We start from the raw sequence: 17,563 nt of genomic DNA on the forward strand, positions 1-17,563 counted from the left end.
GTAATGCTTGTTTACAAAACCAAAAAGAGACAAATGCTGAAGGTTCAATGTTTTGCAGAACTGCCCAAGTTGTAAATGCTCCATTTCAGTGTTGGTGTATGTAATGAGTGAAGCCAGCGTCCCTCACACAGCATTATGTTACGTATTTTAGGAAATGACATGATGGAACTTTACCTTTGACTGAAATACGTTTTCAAAAAAAACAACCATTTTAAAGCTTGTTCACACAAGGAAAGCTAGTGTGAACACAAAATGTTCCAATTCAAAACCTACTAAGAAATGGTTGAGCAATGATGCCACCATGTGGACACAAAGCCACACTATGACAACACTTCAAATGCCAAACATTAATTACATTTATAAATGTAGGAATTTAAAGTGTGCACTTTAAGTTAATTTGTCAGCACAATTTTTCTGTTTAAATGAAATGTCATTTCTCAATATGGACTGTTCACTCATTCACAAACCAAATGAGACTTCTTGAAGAGCCTGGAATAAAAAGCCTCTTGGGTAGTTGAAGGTTAACAAAAGCACAAACTATAAATCGTCTGTTCAAAACTTTTATTAGAACTGTTTAAGTATGGTAGCGTGGAGGAGGAAAAGGAGGCAGCATTGGTATGGGCAAGTGAACATGGGGATGAAAAGGAGGATGGGGTGCCGGAGTGGGCGGGCAATCTGTTTTCACAGTGGTAGCTGGAGTGGCTGGATATTGGGGATAGGGAGGGGACATAGGGTAAAGATGATAGTAAGGCATAGATGGTGGAAGCTGCGATGAGGGATTTTTAGCCTTTGGTTTAGTTGTAGTTGGTGTTGTCGCAGTAGGTTTTGGCTTTGTAGCTGGATATTTGGGAGGATAAAGAGGATTAAACGCAGGATACATCGGCATATATTGTGGAAACGGCATCTGAGGGTTTTGAGGCTTCTCAGGGTTTTGAGGCTTCTCAGGGTTTTGAGGCTTCTCAGGGTTTTGAGGGAATTGAGGAATCTCAGGGTTTTGAGGGATTTGAGGCATTCAGGGTTTTGATGGAATTGAAGCATCTGAGGAATTGAGACATCTCATGGTTTTGAGGAGGGAATTGAGGCATCTCAGGGGTTTTGAGGGAATTGAAGCATTTGAGGGAATTGAGGCATCTCAGGTTTTTTGAGGATTTTGAGGCATCTGAGGGTATTGAGGGTATTGAGGCCTCTCAGGGATTGGGCCTCTCAGGGAAGTGAGGCCTCTCAGGGAATTGAGGCCTCTCAGGGAATTGAGGCCTCTCAGGGAATTGAGGCCTCTCAGGGAATTGAGGCCTCTCAGGGAATTGAGGCCTCTCAGGGAATTGAGGCCTCTCAGGGAATTGAGGCCTCTCAGGGAATTGAGGCCTCTCAGGGGAATTGAGGCCTCTCAGGGAATTGAGGCCCTTCAGGGAATTGAGGCCTCTCAGGGAATTGAGGCCTCTCAGGGAATTGAGGCCTCTCAGGGAATTGAGGCCTCTCAGGGAATTGAGGCCTCTCAGGGAATTGAGGCCTCTCAGGGAATTGAGGCCTCTCAGGGGAAATTGAGGCTCTCAGGTAATGAGCCCTCTCAGGGAATTGAGGCCTCTCAGGGAATTGAGGCCTCTCAGGGATTGAGGCCTCTCAGGGAATTGAGCCCTCTCAGGGAATTGAGGCCTCCCAGGGAATTGAGGCCTCCCAGGGTTTTGTGGCATCTCAGGGTTTTGAGGCATCTCAGGGAATTGAGGCATCTGAGGTATATCAGGGAATTGAGGCATCTGAGGCATCTCAGGGAATTGAGGCATCTGAGGCATCTCAGGGAATTGAGGCATCTGAGGCATCTCAGGGAATTGAGGCATCTGAGGCATCTCAGGGAATTGAGGCATCTGTGGTATATCAGGGAATTGAGGAATCTGAGGGTATTGAGGCATCTGAGCTACAGGGGAATTGGGGGAAGTCGTTTTGGAAGCAGGAGTTGAGGCAGGTTTGGAACACCAGAGAGATACTGGAATTCCTTGCCAACGCATCGGGAGTACATAACTTCCACCCTTTGGGAGAAAAACATACAATTAGAAACAGCAAGGAATCACACAAACCTGTCAATGTTACAATCCGACTGTACAAGGCAAAAGATTAATCTCATGCTATATCTTCTGAATAGATCATCATGATGCAACATATTTGAATGTCGGTCCCCATCCAAAAAACATAGTTAATCAGTACATTTGAAAGCAAGCGAAAAACAACTCATTTGAAAAGCTGAAAACACATTTTCGCTTTAGATCAATATGATGCAGATTAAACATTTAATTTATTTGGCTCTCGTTAAACCATTCATAACTATAACAATTCACAGCACTAGCCATCGTTTTTTTAAACTCACTTCCTCACTCTTTAAATCAGTCTCACATTACCTCTTGAACCATGTTGCAGCCATCATAGGGAACCAACATGACAAGTGCATGTGAGTTCCTCTGCATGCTGTAGCCACAGGTAGACGGGACCTGGGACAGAGGCATTGGAGGTGCATTTCCTGTGGGGTAAAAAGGTTCAGTGTTTATATCATTGGTAGAGATAAATCAAGTCTACATTTAGGATATTATGGCTATTGATTTACCTTGTTCTACTGCAAATTGTGATGCTCCTGGTTCCACCGCTCTGAACTTCAACTGGCCCGAACCACACTGCAGTGAGGGCGACATGCTCTTCCATGATGAGTCTTGGGGACTGGCCACTTGTGTTGGGCTCATCCAGCCTGAAGGCGAATATAATATACATATTTTTAAATAGTTTGTACTTTAAAGAGATGCAAAACAATTCAAGCAAAAATAACAAACCCTTCAATACGTAATCAAAATATTTTTACCTGCAGCGTCTGCTTGATAATCACCTTCATCCTCCTCATAAGCGTTTGAGGATGATTTATTGGTCCCGTCTGTGACTTGAGAATCAAGACCTGACCCTTTTTCAAAAGCTCTCCCGAAAACAATTGTCCCCTCTTGGAACCCATTTGTTGCATCGGCATCTTTTCTCCCTTCTCGTCTTTCTGTTTTCTTCAGACGATAACAGTTCTAAAGTTTGCGCAAATAACACGTCAGAATAATAGCTGCAGCCAGGTAAACACCAGCGCCTTTTCTCTTGCGTATCATCCTGTTGCACATGACTGCTGGTAATGTGAAAAGATGAGATAACTTTCTTTGCCGCAACTATTTGAGCATCAGCAGGTGCTGTGACAACCAATACTACAGCTGCATGTGATAGGTGCTCATAGGATTCCCATTCTGTAAAATCAAACTCACTGCAGGTGGAGAGCACTTGGCAATGAAGCATGAGACAGGGCTTTAATACTGACACATATTACCACCAGGCAGCCAATCAACAAGGCAGGTGCAGCCTTAGCTAATGCTTGCACCTGTGTTCAATTAGCTTGCAACAGGTGAGCCTCGTTAAGACTTGTCTAACGTCTACAAAGTAAGCCCTGTATATTGATCATGTAGATCGGGGGTGCCCAATACGTCGATCGCAAACGTAGTGTGGGTAGATTGCATGACATTGAAGCGCAAATGCGGCGCACCTTTATGCGCTTAAGAGGCGCTATTGGTGTAAGCGCTCCACAGTTTCTCCGCCGCTGTGAGGTTCCGCACTCACAGTTCACTAGCACCGTTGGTTTCAAAGGCAATACCAACTATTACAAATCCATCCAACCCACTTTATTTGTATAGCACATATGAAAAACAGAGGGTTTACCAAAGTGCCTCACACCAAACATAACATTATAATAACATATAATAATAGATGAAAGGCACACATAAGAATTAATACACAGTACATAAAGGCTATGGACATACAATAAAAGCATAACAATCAATAAAACATAGCTCAGACTGACTCGAAAGCGAGGGAAAAGAGGTGGGTCTTTAGGCGAGACTTAAAAGTTTTGGAGGGTGGGCGACAATTTGAAATGGGGGGGCAGGTCGTTCCAGAGCCTGGGGGCTACCGCTGAGAAGGCTCGATATACAAACTGTTCAACCTACAGAGATGACAAAAAGTGTTCTTCCAAATACAAAAAAGCCTCTGTATACGCTGTCTCGCAAACACCTTGGTTGGTTTTAGGGACTACCAGCAGCAGCTGAAGCAAAATGAAGTCACAAGAATGATAGACACATAACAATACAGTATTATTTGGGCATGGCTAATATAATTGTTGATGGCCAAACATGTCATAGAAGTAACACAACTCTGCTCACACTCTAATCACACTCTCGACCTTGTTCTGACTTATGGTATTGAAATTGAGCAACTATTAGTCGAACCGCATAATGCTGCTTTATACGACCATTTCTTAGTAACATTTGAAGTGCTGTTACTAGACTACAAAGCATTAGTCAAAAGTTCCTGCAGCAGAAACCTATCTGTTAGTGCTATAGCCACATTTAAGGAAGAGATTCCACCAATACTTAACTCGATAGCATGTCTGCATGTAAGGGAGGCAAGGCAAGGCAAGTTTATTTATATAGCACTTTTCAACACAAGGCAATTCAAAGTGCTTTACAAAAAATGAAAGAGATTAAGAAAATGGCATTTAAAATCAGTCATTAAAAAGAAAAGCTAATAAAATAAACATTAAAAGAAAAATACATGGATACAAGTTACAGTGCAGTCAATTAAACATTAAAAGAAAAAAGTACATGGATCAAAGTTACAGTGCAGTCTAAGATATGAATAGTTCAATTAAAAGCAGCGACAAAAAGAAAAGTCTTCAGCCTGGATTTAAAAGTAGTCAGAGTTGCAGCGGACCTGCAGGTTTCTGGGAGTTTGTTCCAGATATTTGGAGCATAATAACTGAACGCTGCTTTACCATGTTTATCTGGATGGTTCATAATTTAGCAGGAGGTCAGAAATGTATTTTGGGCCTAAACCATTCAGTGCTTTATAAACCAGCAGCAGTATTTTGAAGTCTATTCTTTGACACACAGGAAGCCAGTGTAAAGACTTCAGAACAGGAGTGATGTGATCCACTTTCTTAGTGTTAGTGAGGACTCGAGCAGCAGCGTTCTGAATTAGCTGCAGCTTCCTAATAGATTTTTTAGTGAGACCTGTGAAGACACCATTGCAGTAGTCCAGTCTACTGAAGATAAAAGCATGGGACAAGTTTTTCCAAATCCTGCTGTGACATTAGTCTTTTAATCCTAGATATATTCTTTAGGTGATAGTAGGCTGATTTAGTAACAGTTTTAATGTGACTGTTGAAACTCAGGTCAGAGTCCATGACTACACCTAGATTTCTGGCTTTATCTGTTGTTTTGAACATTGCACACTGAAGCTCAGCGCTAACTTTTATACGTTCTGCCTTGGCTCCAAAAACCATTACCTCAGTTTTATCTTTGTTTAATTGGAGAAAAGTTCTGACACATCCAGTCATTGATTTGTTCAATGCACTTACTCAGTGTTTGAATTGGAGCATAGTCTCCTGGTGAAATTGTTACGTAAATTGTGTGTCATCTGCATAGCTATGGTAACTTATTTTGTTGTTCTTCATTATCTGAGCCAGTGGTAGCATGTAGATGTTAAAGAGAAGAGGCCCCAAGATGGAGCCTTGAGGAACCCCACATGTCATATTTGTCAACTCAGATGTGTATTTACCTATAGAAACAAAGTTGTTTCTGTCCTTTAAGTAGGATTCAAACCAATTCAGAACTGTTTCCGAAAGTCCCACCCAGTTCTCCAGTCGGTCTAGTAATATGCTGTGGTCAACAGTGTCAAACGCAGCACTGAGATCTAATAATACTAACACTGAAGTTCTGCCACTGTCTGTGTTTAAGTGGATGTCATTAAAGACCTTTACAAGAGCAGTCTCAGTGCTGTGGTTTGGACGAAAGCCTGACTGGAACACATCAAAACAGTCATTTAAATGCAAGAAATTACTCAACTGTTGAAAAACAACTTTTTCAATGATTTTACCTAGAAATGGGAGGTTTGATATGGGCCTGTAATTGTTCATTACTGAAGCATCTAGATTATTCTTTTTTAAGAGCGGTTTAATGACTGCAGTTTTCAGGGCCTGTGGAAAAATACCTGAGTGAAGAGATTTGTTTACTATATGAAGTAGATCTGAGGCCATGCAAGGCAAAACATCTTTGAAAAATCCTGTTGGAATAATATCAAGGCAGCAGGAGGAGGATTTCAGAAGTTGAATAATGTCCTCTAGGTTTTTATCATTAATCTGATGGAATTGTGTCATGATGTCTGAATTGATGTTAAGTGGAGATAGGGACAACACATTTACTGTTCCTGATGCAGAGGCACTGACTGCTTGTCTGATTTTCTGAATTTTGTCAGTGAAAAAGGAGGCAAAATCATTGCACGCCCTGGTGGATAGAAATTCAGAGGCTACTGACACTGGGGGGTTAGTTAGTCTGTCGACGGTAGCAAACAAGGCACGTGCGTTGTTTTTGTTTTTGGTAATGATGTCAGAGAAGAACGATTGTCGTGCGTTTTTCAATTCCAAATTATAGAGGCCAAGTCTCTCTTTATAGATTTCAAAGTGAACCTGGAGATTTGTTTTTCGCCACCTGCGTTCAGCTTTTCGACATTCTCTTTTTTCTGTTTTCACGGTCATGGCCTTTCTCCATGGAGATATTTTCTTGCCAGACACTTCCTTACCTTAGTTGGAGCAATGGCATCTATAACATTTTTAATTTTTGAATTCAAATGATCTACTAGCTCATTTACTGAGATGTTGGCAGGGGCAAGTGTGGAAGAGAAATTCTGAGTAAACATTTCCCTAGTGTTTTCAGTTAAATATCGCTTTGTGGTTACCTCTTTTTGAACATTTTTGTGAACAGAAATAGAGCTCTCAAAGAAAACACAGGAATGGTCAGAGAGTGCAACATCAGTCACCACAACCTTAGAGATATTCAGACCCTTTGAGATAATTAAGTCCAGAGTGTGCCCCTTATTGTGCGTGGGCTCCGTCACATGCTGAGTCAGTCCATAGCTATCAAGAACACAAAACAGTTCTTTAGCCCCTCTGTCCTGGGGGTTGTCAACATGGATGTTAAAATCACCAACAATGACTAGACGGTCAAAGTCAATACACACTATAGACAGCAGTTCAGTAAAGTCATCAAAAAAGCTTGCACAGTATTTGGGTGGTCTATAGATATTTAGGAACAGAGCTCGAGAGGAGCATTTCAGCCGGAGGGCCACATATTCAAAAGAATCAAAGTTTCCATAAGATGTCTTCCTGCATTGAAGGGCATCATTGAACAGAATAGCAACTCCACCCCCTTTCTTATGCATTCTTTCCTGACTCATAAAACTGAAGTTGGGAGGGGTTGATTCGATAAGAACAGCTGCACTGTTATTTTGTTCAATCCAAGTTTCTGTTAAAAACATAAAATCGAGATTGTGCTCAGTGATAAAATCATTGATTAAAAATGTTTTTCCTGCTAAAGACCTGACATTTAATAAGCTAGTTTAAGTTTGTTAAACACACTATCAGTCATGTTTTTTGTAACAAGCTGTGGCTGACATGCAATCACTGCTAAATTAGATACACTCACACAAACGTTTGAGCGCTTCCTGTTTCTATGATTCACCGCTCTTAATCTATTACCTATCAACACAGATATCGGCAAAGCTACTGGCAGGCAGGGCCCCGACATGTCCTTGAAAGAGTTGAGTGCCATACGCCCTTGAGCCTGGACCCATCACATATCAGTAAGAGTTTGTTGTGTTTTGTACACACACATCCTTATCAGGCTTCGGAGACTGCAGAAGCCCCCTCGAAGGGAGGGGAGGTGGTCGACGTAGGCACGGTGATGGAGACGGGCTAGATGGTGCGGGGTAGAGGACATGCTGCCAGGGGGGGGAGGTGGTTGACGTAGGCGCGGGTGATGAGGACGGGGGAGATGGTGCGCGTCTCCGCGGTGATTTTGGTGGGCGTCGTTGAGGAGCGGGGGTAAAGGACATGGTGCCAGCCCTGCGTATCGCCTTCGTTTGGTCTTTGAACTCCAGGAAGGAATCGGTGCCAACCCTCTGTATCTCCTTTGTGTGTTCATCGATCTCCAGGAGGGTGGGCGAGGGTGAAAGGGTGAACGGAGTATCCTCAAAGGCGTTGACAAAGGGGGGGGGGGGCAGTGGAGACTCCTCCATGTGTCTCATATGTCTGAAGACGGGCAAGACCAACTTTTAGTTTGGCATTACTACTTGCACCTAAGCTAACCGGAGAGAAAGCCTCAAACCTAGGTAGCGTTGCAGGAGGAGCTTCAGGACTAAACTTGTCAACTCTAGGTGTAGCTAATACACCTTCCCTATCATCTTCAATAGACTCTTCAGCCCTAGGCTGAGTTGACATGCTTGGGATTACAAGAATCTTTAACTCCTCTAGTTTTTGCAGGATTTTCTCTCTTATCTCTTTTTTTACTTTATACTTGTCTACTGAAATGTTAAAGTGAGCTGCAATACATAACATGTCATCTTTGCGACAGGAATACAACGTATCAACACTTGGACTTTCAATAAAGTCCTGTAAGTCAAACCCCATTTTTCAGCCTATGTAACACCTACAATGACTTCTCAATTATTGGTTGTTTTTAGCTCAGGAAAATAGAGATCCCGGACGAGTCCCCATTGGTTACGTCCCCACTATGGTCTAGGGGACCTGGAGACAATAACATACAACCAATAATTAATGAGGGAGTCAGCGTAACAGTTTACAAAAGGTTTTTTTTGTAAACCCAGAACCGAACAGACATGTAACTGAAACCTTAGTTGGTGAGGAGGAGGAGGAGTCAAAGGATTGCGCCAAACAAAAGAAACAAGCATAACAAAACCAGGCCTATCTCTACATCTATCCTTTGAAATCAAAACTCAAACAAAAACCCTCACTAACTAAACTACAAAGACTTTGACAAAACAATATACAGGGGTGGCAACAATCCGCTAACCTAGTGTGTCTAAACATTAGTTAGCTACGTGGTGAGAAATGTACAGGGTACCCAAGACTTACCTAACTCCTCCACCTCTCAACACACACACTTTCAAAAAGGTCTGACAATACAAAGTGAATTAGTGGCTAAACACTGCAGGCTCCTTCATCAGCAACAGGCCCAGAGTGAGAGAGCGAGAAGACTTCCAATACCTTCGAAAACGTTTTGTATTCAAAGGTATTGACCTCTCAAATGTCTGCTCTGAAGAGATTCTCAGGGCATCAACTTCAAGCCGCTTTAACGTGATTTATTTCTCAGCTTCTATCTCTAACTTGCGAATCTGCAGTTTGTAATCATAGTCTGCTCTACGCACCATTTCCTTCTCCTGGACCTCCAGCTGAAGACGGGCAAGACCAACTTTTAGTTTGGCATTACTACTTGCACCTAAGCTACCCGGAGAGAAAGCCTCAAACCTAGGAAGCGTTGCAGGAGGAGCTTCAGGACTAAACTTGTCAACTCTAGGTGTAGCTAATACACCTTCCCTATCATCTTCAATAGACTCTTCAGCCCTAGGCTGAGTTGACATGCTTGGGATTACAAGAATCTTTAACTCCTCTAGTTTTTGCAGGATTTCTCTCTTATCTCTTTTTTTACTTTATACTTGTCTACTGAAATGTTAAAGTGAGCTGCAATACATAACATGTCATCTTTGTGACAGGAATACAACGTATCAACACTTGGACTTTCAATAAAGTCCTGTAAGTCAAACCCATTTTTCAGCCTATGTACAACACCTACAATGACTTCTCAATTATTGGTTGTTTTTAGCTCAGGAAAATAGAGATCCCGGACGAGTCCCCATTAGTTACGTCCCCACTAAGGTCTAGGGGACCTGGAGACAATAACATACAACCAATAATTAATGAGGGAGTCAGCGTAACAGTTTACAAAAGGTTTATTTTGTAAACCCAGAAACCGAACAGGACATGTAACTGAAACCTTAGTTGGTGAGGAGGAGGAGGAGGTCAAAAGGATTGCGCCAAACAAAAGAAACAAGCATAACAAAACCCAGGCCTATCTCTACATCTATCCTTTGAAAACCAAACTCAAACAAAAACCCTCACTAACTAAACTACAAAGACTTTGACAAAACAATATACAGGGGTGACAACAATCCGCTAACCTAGTGTGTCTAAACATTAGTTAGCTACGTGGTGAGAAATGTACAGGGTACCCCAGACTTAACCTAACTCCTCCACCTCTCAACACACATACTTTCAAAAGGTCTGACAATACAAGTGAATTAGTGGCTAAACACTGCAGGCTCCTTCATCAGCAACAGGCCCAGAGTGAGAGAGCGAGAAGACTTCCTGGGTGCCTCCTGTATGGTCGGCCCTGGCTGCTGATAGGCCAGCTGAGGAGGGAGAGGATCCAATCAGCCATCAGACTCGGTGCACAGGCAGAGACCGATCAGCTGCTGATTAGCTGTGCAGAAGACAGGGAGAATAGAGAAACACATGAGGGAAGGAAAACCACACCAGTACGGCCTGCCTGGCACGTAACAGTAGACAAAGACAAAGCGGTTAAGGAAGGTCACGCAAGACATCATTGATCATAGCCTGGAAAACTGCTGGGGGCGTTAGTGAGACCAAAAGGCATGACCAGATATTCAAAATGGCCCAATGGAGTGTTAAACGCTGTCTTCCATTCATCCCCCTGGCGGATGCGGATCAGATGATAGGTGTTTCGAAAGTCAAGCTTGGTGAACAGGGTTGCCTCTTGGAGAGGTTCAAAAGCTGAGGTGAGAAGGGGTAATGGGTACTTGTTCTTGACCGTTATATTGTTTAACCCCCGAAAGTCTATGCAAGGTCGTAGCGACTTATCCTTCTTGCCTACAAAGAAGAACCCGGCACCCACAGGAGAAGAGGAGGGACGAATAATACCAGCAGCCACAGAGTCCGTGATATAAAGCTCCATAGCCTCCCTCTCAGGACGGGACAGATTGTAGAGGCGGCTGGAGGGCAGAGGAGCTCCAGAGAGCAGATCAATTGGGCAGTCGTAGGGTCGGTGGGGAGGAAGAGAGAGGGCCCTCTCTTTGCTGAAGACCCAACGCAGGTCGTGGTAAGTAGTAGGAACACCAGTCAAATCTACAGATGCATCAGGGCAGACAACAGGATTTGGGGAAACAGAAGTTGAAGGTATGGCAGAACACAGGCAGTTAGCGAGACAGTGCTGATCCCATTCAATAATCCTTCCCTTAGCCCAATCAATGTGTGGGTTGTGAGTACGTAGCCACGGGTAACCCAAAACCAGAGGTGTAGAAGGAGAGGATATTACCTTAAACTGGATAAGTTCACGGTGGTTTCCGGAGGTGATTAAGTCACAAGGGTTGACTGTGCTGTGACTGAGGAGATGATTTCTCCATTTAGAGCATAGGCAGTTAACGGTTCCTCTAGCGGCTCCAAGCAGAGTCCCAGCTGTTCAGCTAGCTCCTGGTCCAAAAAGCTATCCTCCGCACCAGAATCAATGAGAGCCTGGAGAGGCAATGTCATAGAACTAACACAGAGCTTGGCGGGAATAAGAAAACGAGTCAAGGATGGGGTTAGAGATGATTGCTGTGGACTCGTCAGAACCCCCCAATCTTACTGACGAGCCTCCCAGTTTGGACGTACTGGGCAGTTGGGAATGCTATGCCCAGTCTTTCCACAATACAGGCATTGGCCTGCACCTATCCGGCGCTGACGCTCCTCCAGAGAAAGTCTAGCACGACCCAGTTGCATGGGCTCCTCCTGAGAAGAGGTGCGCACGCTGGACGGTGGAGGAAAAGATGGAGGTCTAGACACCGAGTGAGCAGAGTAGGAGGAAAAACTGGGCTTACTGAGTGAAACTGGTGAATCCCTCCGTGTTCGCTCAGCTCGGCGCTCCCGTAGACGACCGTCCAAACGAGACACTAAGGAGATCAGCTCTGAGAGATCCGCTGGAACGTCTCGTGCTGCCAATTCGTCCCGAAGCTGGTCACTTAATCCTCTTAAAAAACACCGCCTTGAGAGCCGCCTCGTCCCATCGGAGCCTCTGCAGCGAGTGTGTGAAACTCGATGGAGTAATCAGCCACTGTCCGGCTTCCTTGTTGCAGGCTAAGCAGCTTATTCTCGGCGGAGCAGGAGGAGTTGGGATGATCAAAACAGCTGAGAACCGATCAGAGAAGCCCTCAAAACGTAGTGTCAAAATCCACCGAAAGAATTTAAAAGCCTCTGCCCAGGTTAAAGCTCTCCCGCGGAGCAACCCCAAAACAAAATTAATCCTCGTTGCTTCAGCAGCAAATGCAACAGACGCTGGCGAAAAACCTTGTTACATTGAAACAAAAAACCTCTGCATTTCTCCACATCTCCGTGAAATGGCTCAGGATCGGTGATAGGAAAATCCTGGCGAGGAAGTGGGCAAAGGCACTGGACTGGGAGTAGCCTGAAATGCTGCCCGTCGAGGTAGTGAGAGTCGAGATCTGGCACGCCAACTCTGAGACATGATGAGCCATGGACCGGTTACTCTAAACCAGTGGTTCTCAAACTTTTTCTGTCAGGCCCCCCCTTTGGAGAAAAAAAAAAGTCGGGCCCCCCCCAACACAAATAGTCAGGCTCAGTGGCGGCGGCCAAAGATTTATTTTGGGGGTACTGTGGGTAGCTTGACGTTTCATAGAGGGTGCTCAAACATTTAGGGTTTCCATTAATGTACCGGGCGCTACAGTGGAATGTTCTACTGCAACACTCCCCACGCATACACACAGTGTACCCGCAACTGTTACAATGAAGGCTCAATAATCAGCTCACGGCATATAGGTGTAAGCAGGGGTAAAGTGCTATTTTTATAGGTGGTGTGTGGACCTCACATAGGGGGGTCCGGGGGCAAGCTCCTCCGGGAAGATTTATTTTAAATATTGAAGTTAAAAGCATCAATCTGGTGCACTTTGAGAGCAACATGAAGAGATTTACAGTATGGATACATCTCTCAACACAGAACTGTAAACAGATTTACTATTTCTTTATGGATATTTTACAAATCACTCCCCTTTTAAACGTTATACATTTTTTAATGTCATATAGTATTTCATAATTGTTTTAAATTTATTTATATTAATGGTGACCAAAACGTTTGAGACCCACTGAGATAACACTGAGAGAGTCCTTTAGCTCACTGAGTCTCTCAGTCTGACAGGAGAGGACTCTCCTCCACTTTGTTGTTGAAAAAACTCCTTATATCCGTTAGCGTAGCTCGCTAGCACCAGAAGCTAACAACAACGATCTCCGGTATCGGTGCGTTCTCTCTCTCTCTCGCGCACACACACAAAATGGCTGTTCCACACACACACAGAGCCGAGCTTGAATGAAACACAGACACCCAGACGTAATTGTACTGTACCATATTATTTTCGAATCAATAATTTTTCAAAATATGATTTTTTTTTTTTTTTAAATTGAAAATCTTTTAAAAAAAAAATTTTTAATAACCATTTTTTCTCCTGGTCTCTCGCGCCCCCCCTGTCATGCCTCTGCGCCCCCCACTTTGAGAACCACTGCTCTAAACCAACGCTCGGATGAGCTTTTCGTGTTCACCCAGGAAGGAAACCCTGACTTGACAGGGCATGAAGGATTGGGGTAGAATCCGCTCCGGATCCTGCGGGGTTAATTCTGGCCAGTTCTTCTGTTACGCTCCTCGTAAAGAGACTCAAAACTTGAACCCGCTATGCAAGAACACTTGGGACGGAGACTTAGGTGAAGTGTCAAAAAGACTGGATTTATTCAAGTCCTCAAAAAACAGGCAGGAGACAAAGCAAACTCTCAACAGAGTGGGAGGAACGTGGAGCAGGGCTGAGACGGAGGTTGGGCTGGACGTGGCAGGCAGGACGGAATGGAATATGGAGTTTCTGGAACAGGCACAAAACAGAACAGGATTAGTATATGAAAAATCCAACTGGAAGAGTATACAAAAAGACTAGCAATTCTAGTCAGCCGGAACTGGAGTTACCACTGTGAGTATACGAAGAACTGGCAAAGTCTGATGATCGAACCGGAGTTTTAAGGCAGCAGCAGGTGAGTAGTGGTAATCAGTGATGATGAGAAACAGGAGCGGAGGTGAGTTGGCGGGGGAAACGGAAAGTAGGTCAACCACGCCCAGCCAGGAAGACAGACAAACAGAAAAAAGGAGAAGGAGATACTGCAATTCCTCATAAAAGTTGGGAGGGGTTGATTCGATAAGAACAGCTGCACTGTTATTTTGTTCAATCCAGTTTCTGTTAAAAACATAAAATCGAGATTGTGCTCAGTGATAAAATCATTGATTAAAAATGTTTTTTTCCTGCCAAAGACCTGACATTTAATAAAGCTAGTTTAAGTTTGTTAAACACACTATCAGTCATGTTTTTTGTAACAAGCTGTGGCTGACATGGAATCACTGCTAAATTAGATAAACTCACACAAACGTTTGAGCGCTTCCTGTTTCTATTGATTCACCGCTCTTAATCTATTACCTATCAACACAGATATCGGCAAAGCTACTGGCAGGCAGGGCCCCGACATGTCCTGGAAAGAGTTGAGAGTGGCATACGCCCTTGAGCCTGGACTCATCAGGGAGGAAACTTATACAAAATGTACACCACCCCAAATTGATTATGTTGTTGATAGTGCTACAGATGCGCTGCAAATAAAATAAGACTCTGTTGCTACTTTGAAAAAGAAGAAAAATAAACAACATAGATTAGCTCCATGGCATAATGCCGAAACCCTGCAAAATAAAGCAAAAGTCGAGACAACTTGAAAGGATTATGGCGTTCCACTAAACTTGAAGAATCTCGTTTAATTTGGCATATTACTCTCAATGAATATAAGAAAGCACTGCGTAAAGCGAAAGCAGCTTACTACTCTTCATTAATAAATGAGATTAAGAATAATGCAAGATTTCTTTTCAGCACTGTAGCCAGGCTGACAGAGAACCATAGCTCGATTGAGCCTTCTATTCCCATAGCACTCAGTAGCAATGATTTTATGTGCTTTGTTAACGATAAAATTGTTACTCTTAGAAACAAAATTAATGACCTCTTGCCTTTGACCAGTATAGTGTTATCAACAGCTCCCGGAAACGTAAGTTATAATATTACACTAGATAGTAAACTAGAATGCTTTTCAGCCATAAACCTTGAACAATTAAATTCAATGATTCTCTCTTCTAAACCATCAACGGGTATCTTAGACCCGATTCCAACTAAGCTGTTGTGAAAGAAGTTTTTCCATTAATTAGCACTTCTTTATTAAATATTATGAATATGTCTTTATTATCAGGCTATGTTCCACAATCATTCAAAGTAGCAGTGATAAAACCGCTTCTTAAAAAGCACAACCTCGATCCAGAGGTTTTAGCCAACTATAGACCTATTTCTAATCTTCCGTTCCTCTCAAAAATTATTGAGAAAGCAGTCGCAAAAACAGTTGTGTGATTACTTAAAAAACAATGATTTATTTGAAGATTTCAGTCTGGGCTTTAGAACACATCATAGCACAGAGACAAGCTCTGGTTAAAGTCACAAATGACATTCTAATAGCCTCTGACAAGGGACTTGTCTCTATTCTTGTTTTGCTCGATCTCAGTGCTGCATTTGATACTATCGACCATGATATCTTATTGCAAAGACTAGAGCACTTAGTTGGCATACAGGGAACTGCTTTAAGCTGGTTTAGGTCCTATCTATCTGAACGCTCTCAGATTGTACGTGTCAACGATGAATCTTCCACGCAAACCAAAGTTAGCCATGGAGTGCCACAGGGCTCAGTGCTCGGACCTATTTTGTTCACATTATATATGCTTCCGTTAGGAAATATTATAAGGAATTATTCTGTAAATGTTCATTGTTATCGGATGATACTGAACTATATTTATCCATCAAGCCTGATGAAATTAATCATCTAAATAAAATTCAAGACTGCCTCAAGGACTTAAAAACGTGGATGACCTTAAACTTTTTGATGTTAAACACGACCAAAACTGAAGTTATTGTACTTGGCCCGAAGAATCTACGAAACAAATTATCTAAAGATATACTAACTATGGATGGCATTAATTTGGCCTCCAGTGAGACTGTAAGGAATCTTGGTGTTATATTTGATCAGGATTTATCATTTAACGCCCACATAAAATGAATTTCAAGGACCCGCCTACTTCCATCTACGAAACATTGCAAAAATCAGGCATATCTTGCCTCAAAACGATGCAGAGAAACTAGTCCATGCATTTGTTACTTCAAGGCTGGATTATTGTAACTCCTTATTATCAGGGTGTACCAAGAAGTCAGTCAAGTCGCTTCAGCTGATTCAAAATGCTGCAGCTCGTGTACTAACCAGAGTTAGGAAAAGGGACCCACATTACTCCTGTTCTGGCTGCCTTACACTGGCTCCCTATAGAACACAGGATAGAATTTAAAAGTATCTTCTCGCCTACAAAGCCCTTAATGGGCAGGCGCCATCTTACCTTAAAGAACTCATTATACCATACTGTCCTACTAGGGCATTGCGTTCCAAGAATGCAGGGTTGTTGGTTGTTCCTAGAGTCTCTAAAAGTACAATGGGAGCCAGAGCCTTTTCTTATCAAGCTCCACATTTGTGGAATCAGCTTCCAGTTTGTGTTCGGGCGGCAGACACCCTATCCGTTTTTAAGAGTGCGCTTAAGACCTTCCTTTTTGATAAAGCTTATAGTTAGGGCTGATTAGATTCAGCCCCTAGTTTTGCTGATATAGGCTTAGTTTGTCGGGGGACATCTTACTTCTTCCTTCTCTCTGTCTATACCTGTGTACTCTCATGTTCCGATTAACCCAGCTTCCCCAAATGTCTTTCTTTTTGGTGTCTATATACGCCAGGATCCGGAGTCATGGATGATCCTGCGGTCCTGTGTCCTGGATCGCGAGCCCTGGATCTTGAGTCATGGCTTTGGTCCTGGATCATAGGTCCTGGATGGATATCCTTGTGGATTCATCTTCCTATTATACACACATGCATTTCCAAACATTTGGACTACCTATTTTGCAAATGTATTATCTTTTCAATTTACACACGGCATCTATTGCACGTCTGTCCGTCCTGGGAGAGGGATCCCTCCTCTGTTGCTCTCCCTGAGGTTTCTCCCATTTTTCCCTTTAAACTGTGGGTTTTCTCCGGAAGTTTTTCCTTGTACGATGTGAGGGTCTAAGGCAGAGGGTGTCGTATTGTCATACTGATATTCTGTACAAACTGTGAAGTCCACTGAGACAAATGTAACATGTGATATTGGGCTATATAAATAAACATTGATTGATTAATAAAAATATCCCCCGATACTTGGTTCTTCATAATTTTGTATATCATACCGTTTGATTTCGATAACAAACCAATGAATGCAAGCGAAGAGTCTGACTATTTGATTGTTAATCTACATTGACACACAATAATTATGTATAACAATGCTCTCCCTTATTTAGAAGACAACATATGTATCTTCACATCAAGGAAAGTCAATCAGACGGTAACGATGGTGAACATGTATCAGTGTCCCAGCCTGACTTGGACGAGAGATGTTGTTTCATGGTCAGATCCATAATTTGAAATACACAATACACAGGTGTTAAGGACACCCTGTAGGAT

At 42.9% G+C, this 17,563-nt stretch overlaps 1 protein-coding gene across 1 annotated transcript; it reads right to left on the minus strand.

Moving 5' to 3' along the window:
- Positions 1-1,547: 1,547 nt before the first annotated feature.
- LOC117557993 (IgA FC receptor-like) lies at positions 1,548-3,036 on the minus strand. The gene is made up of 4 exons (XM_034233946.1): positions 2,840-3,036; positions 2,591-2,728; positions 2,388-2,506; positions 1,548-2,021 (listed from the first exon to the last, which is right to left on the minus strand). The coding sequence occupies exons 2-4, from the start codon at positions 2,721-2,723 to the stop codon at positions 1,548-1,550; spliced, it is 726 nt and encodes a 241-aa protein (XP_034089837.1). The 5' UTR covers positions 2,724-2,728; positions 2,840-3,036.
- Between the last annotated feature and the right edge of the window lie 14,527 nt (positions 3,037-17,563).

This window comes from Gymnodraco acuticeps, unplaced genomic scaffold (assembly GCF_902827175.1).
Source record: "Gymnodraco acuticeps unplaced genomic scaffold, fGymAcu1.1, whole genome shotgun sequence".
NCBI classification, from domain to species: Eukaryota; Metazoa; Chordata; class Actinopteri; order Perciformes; family Bathydraconidae; genus Gymnodraco; species Gymnodraco acuticeps.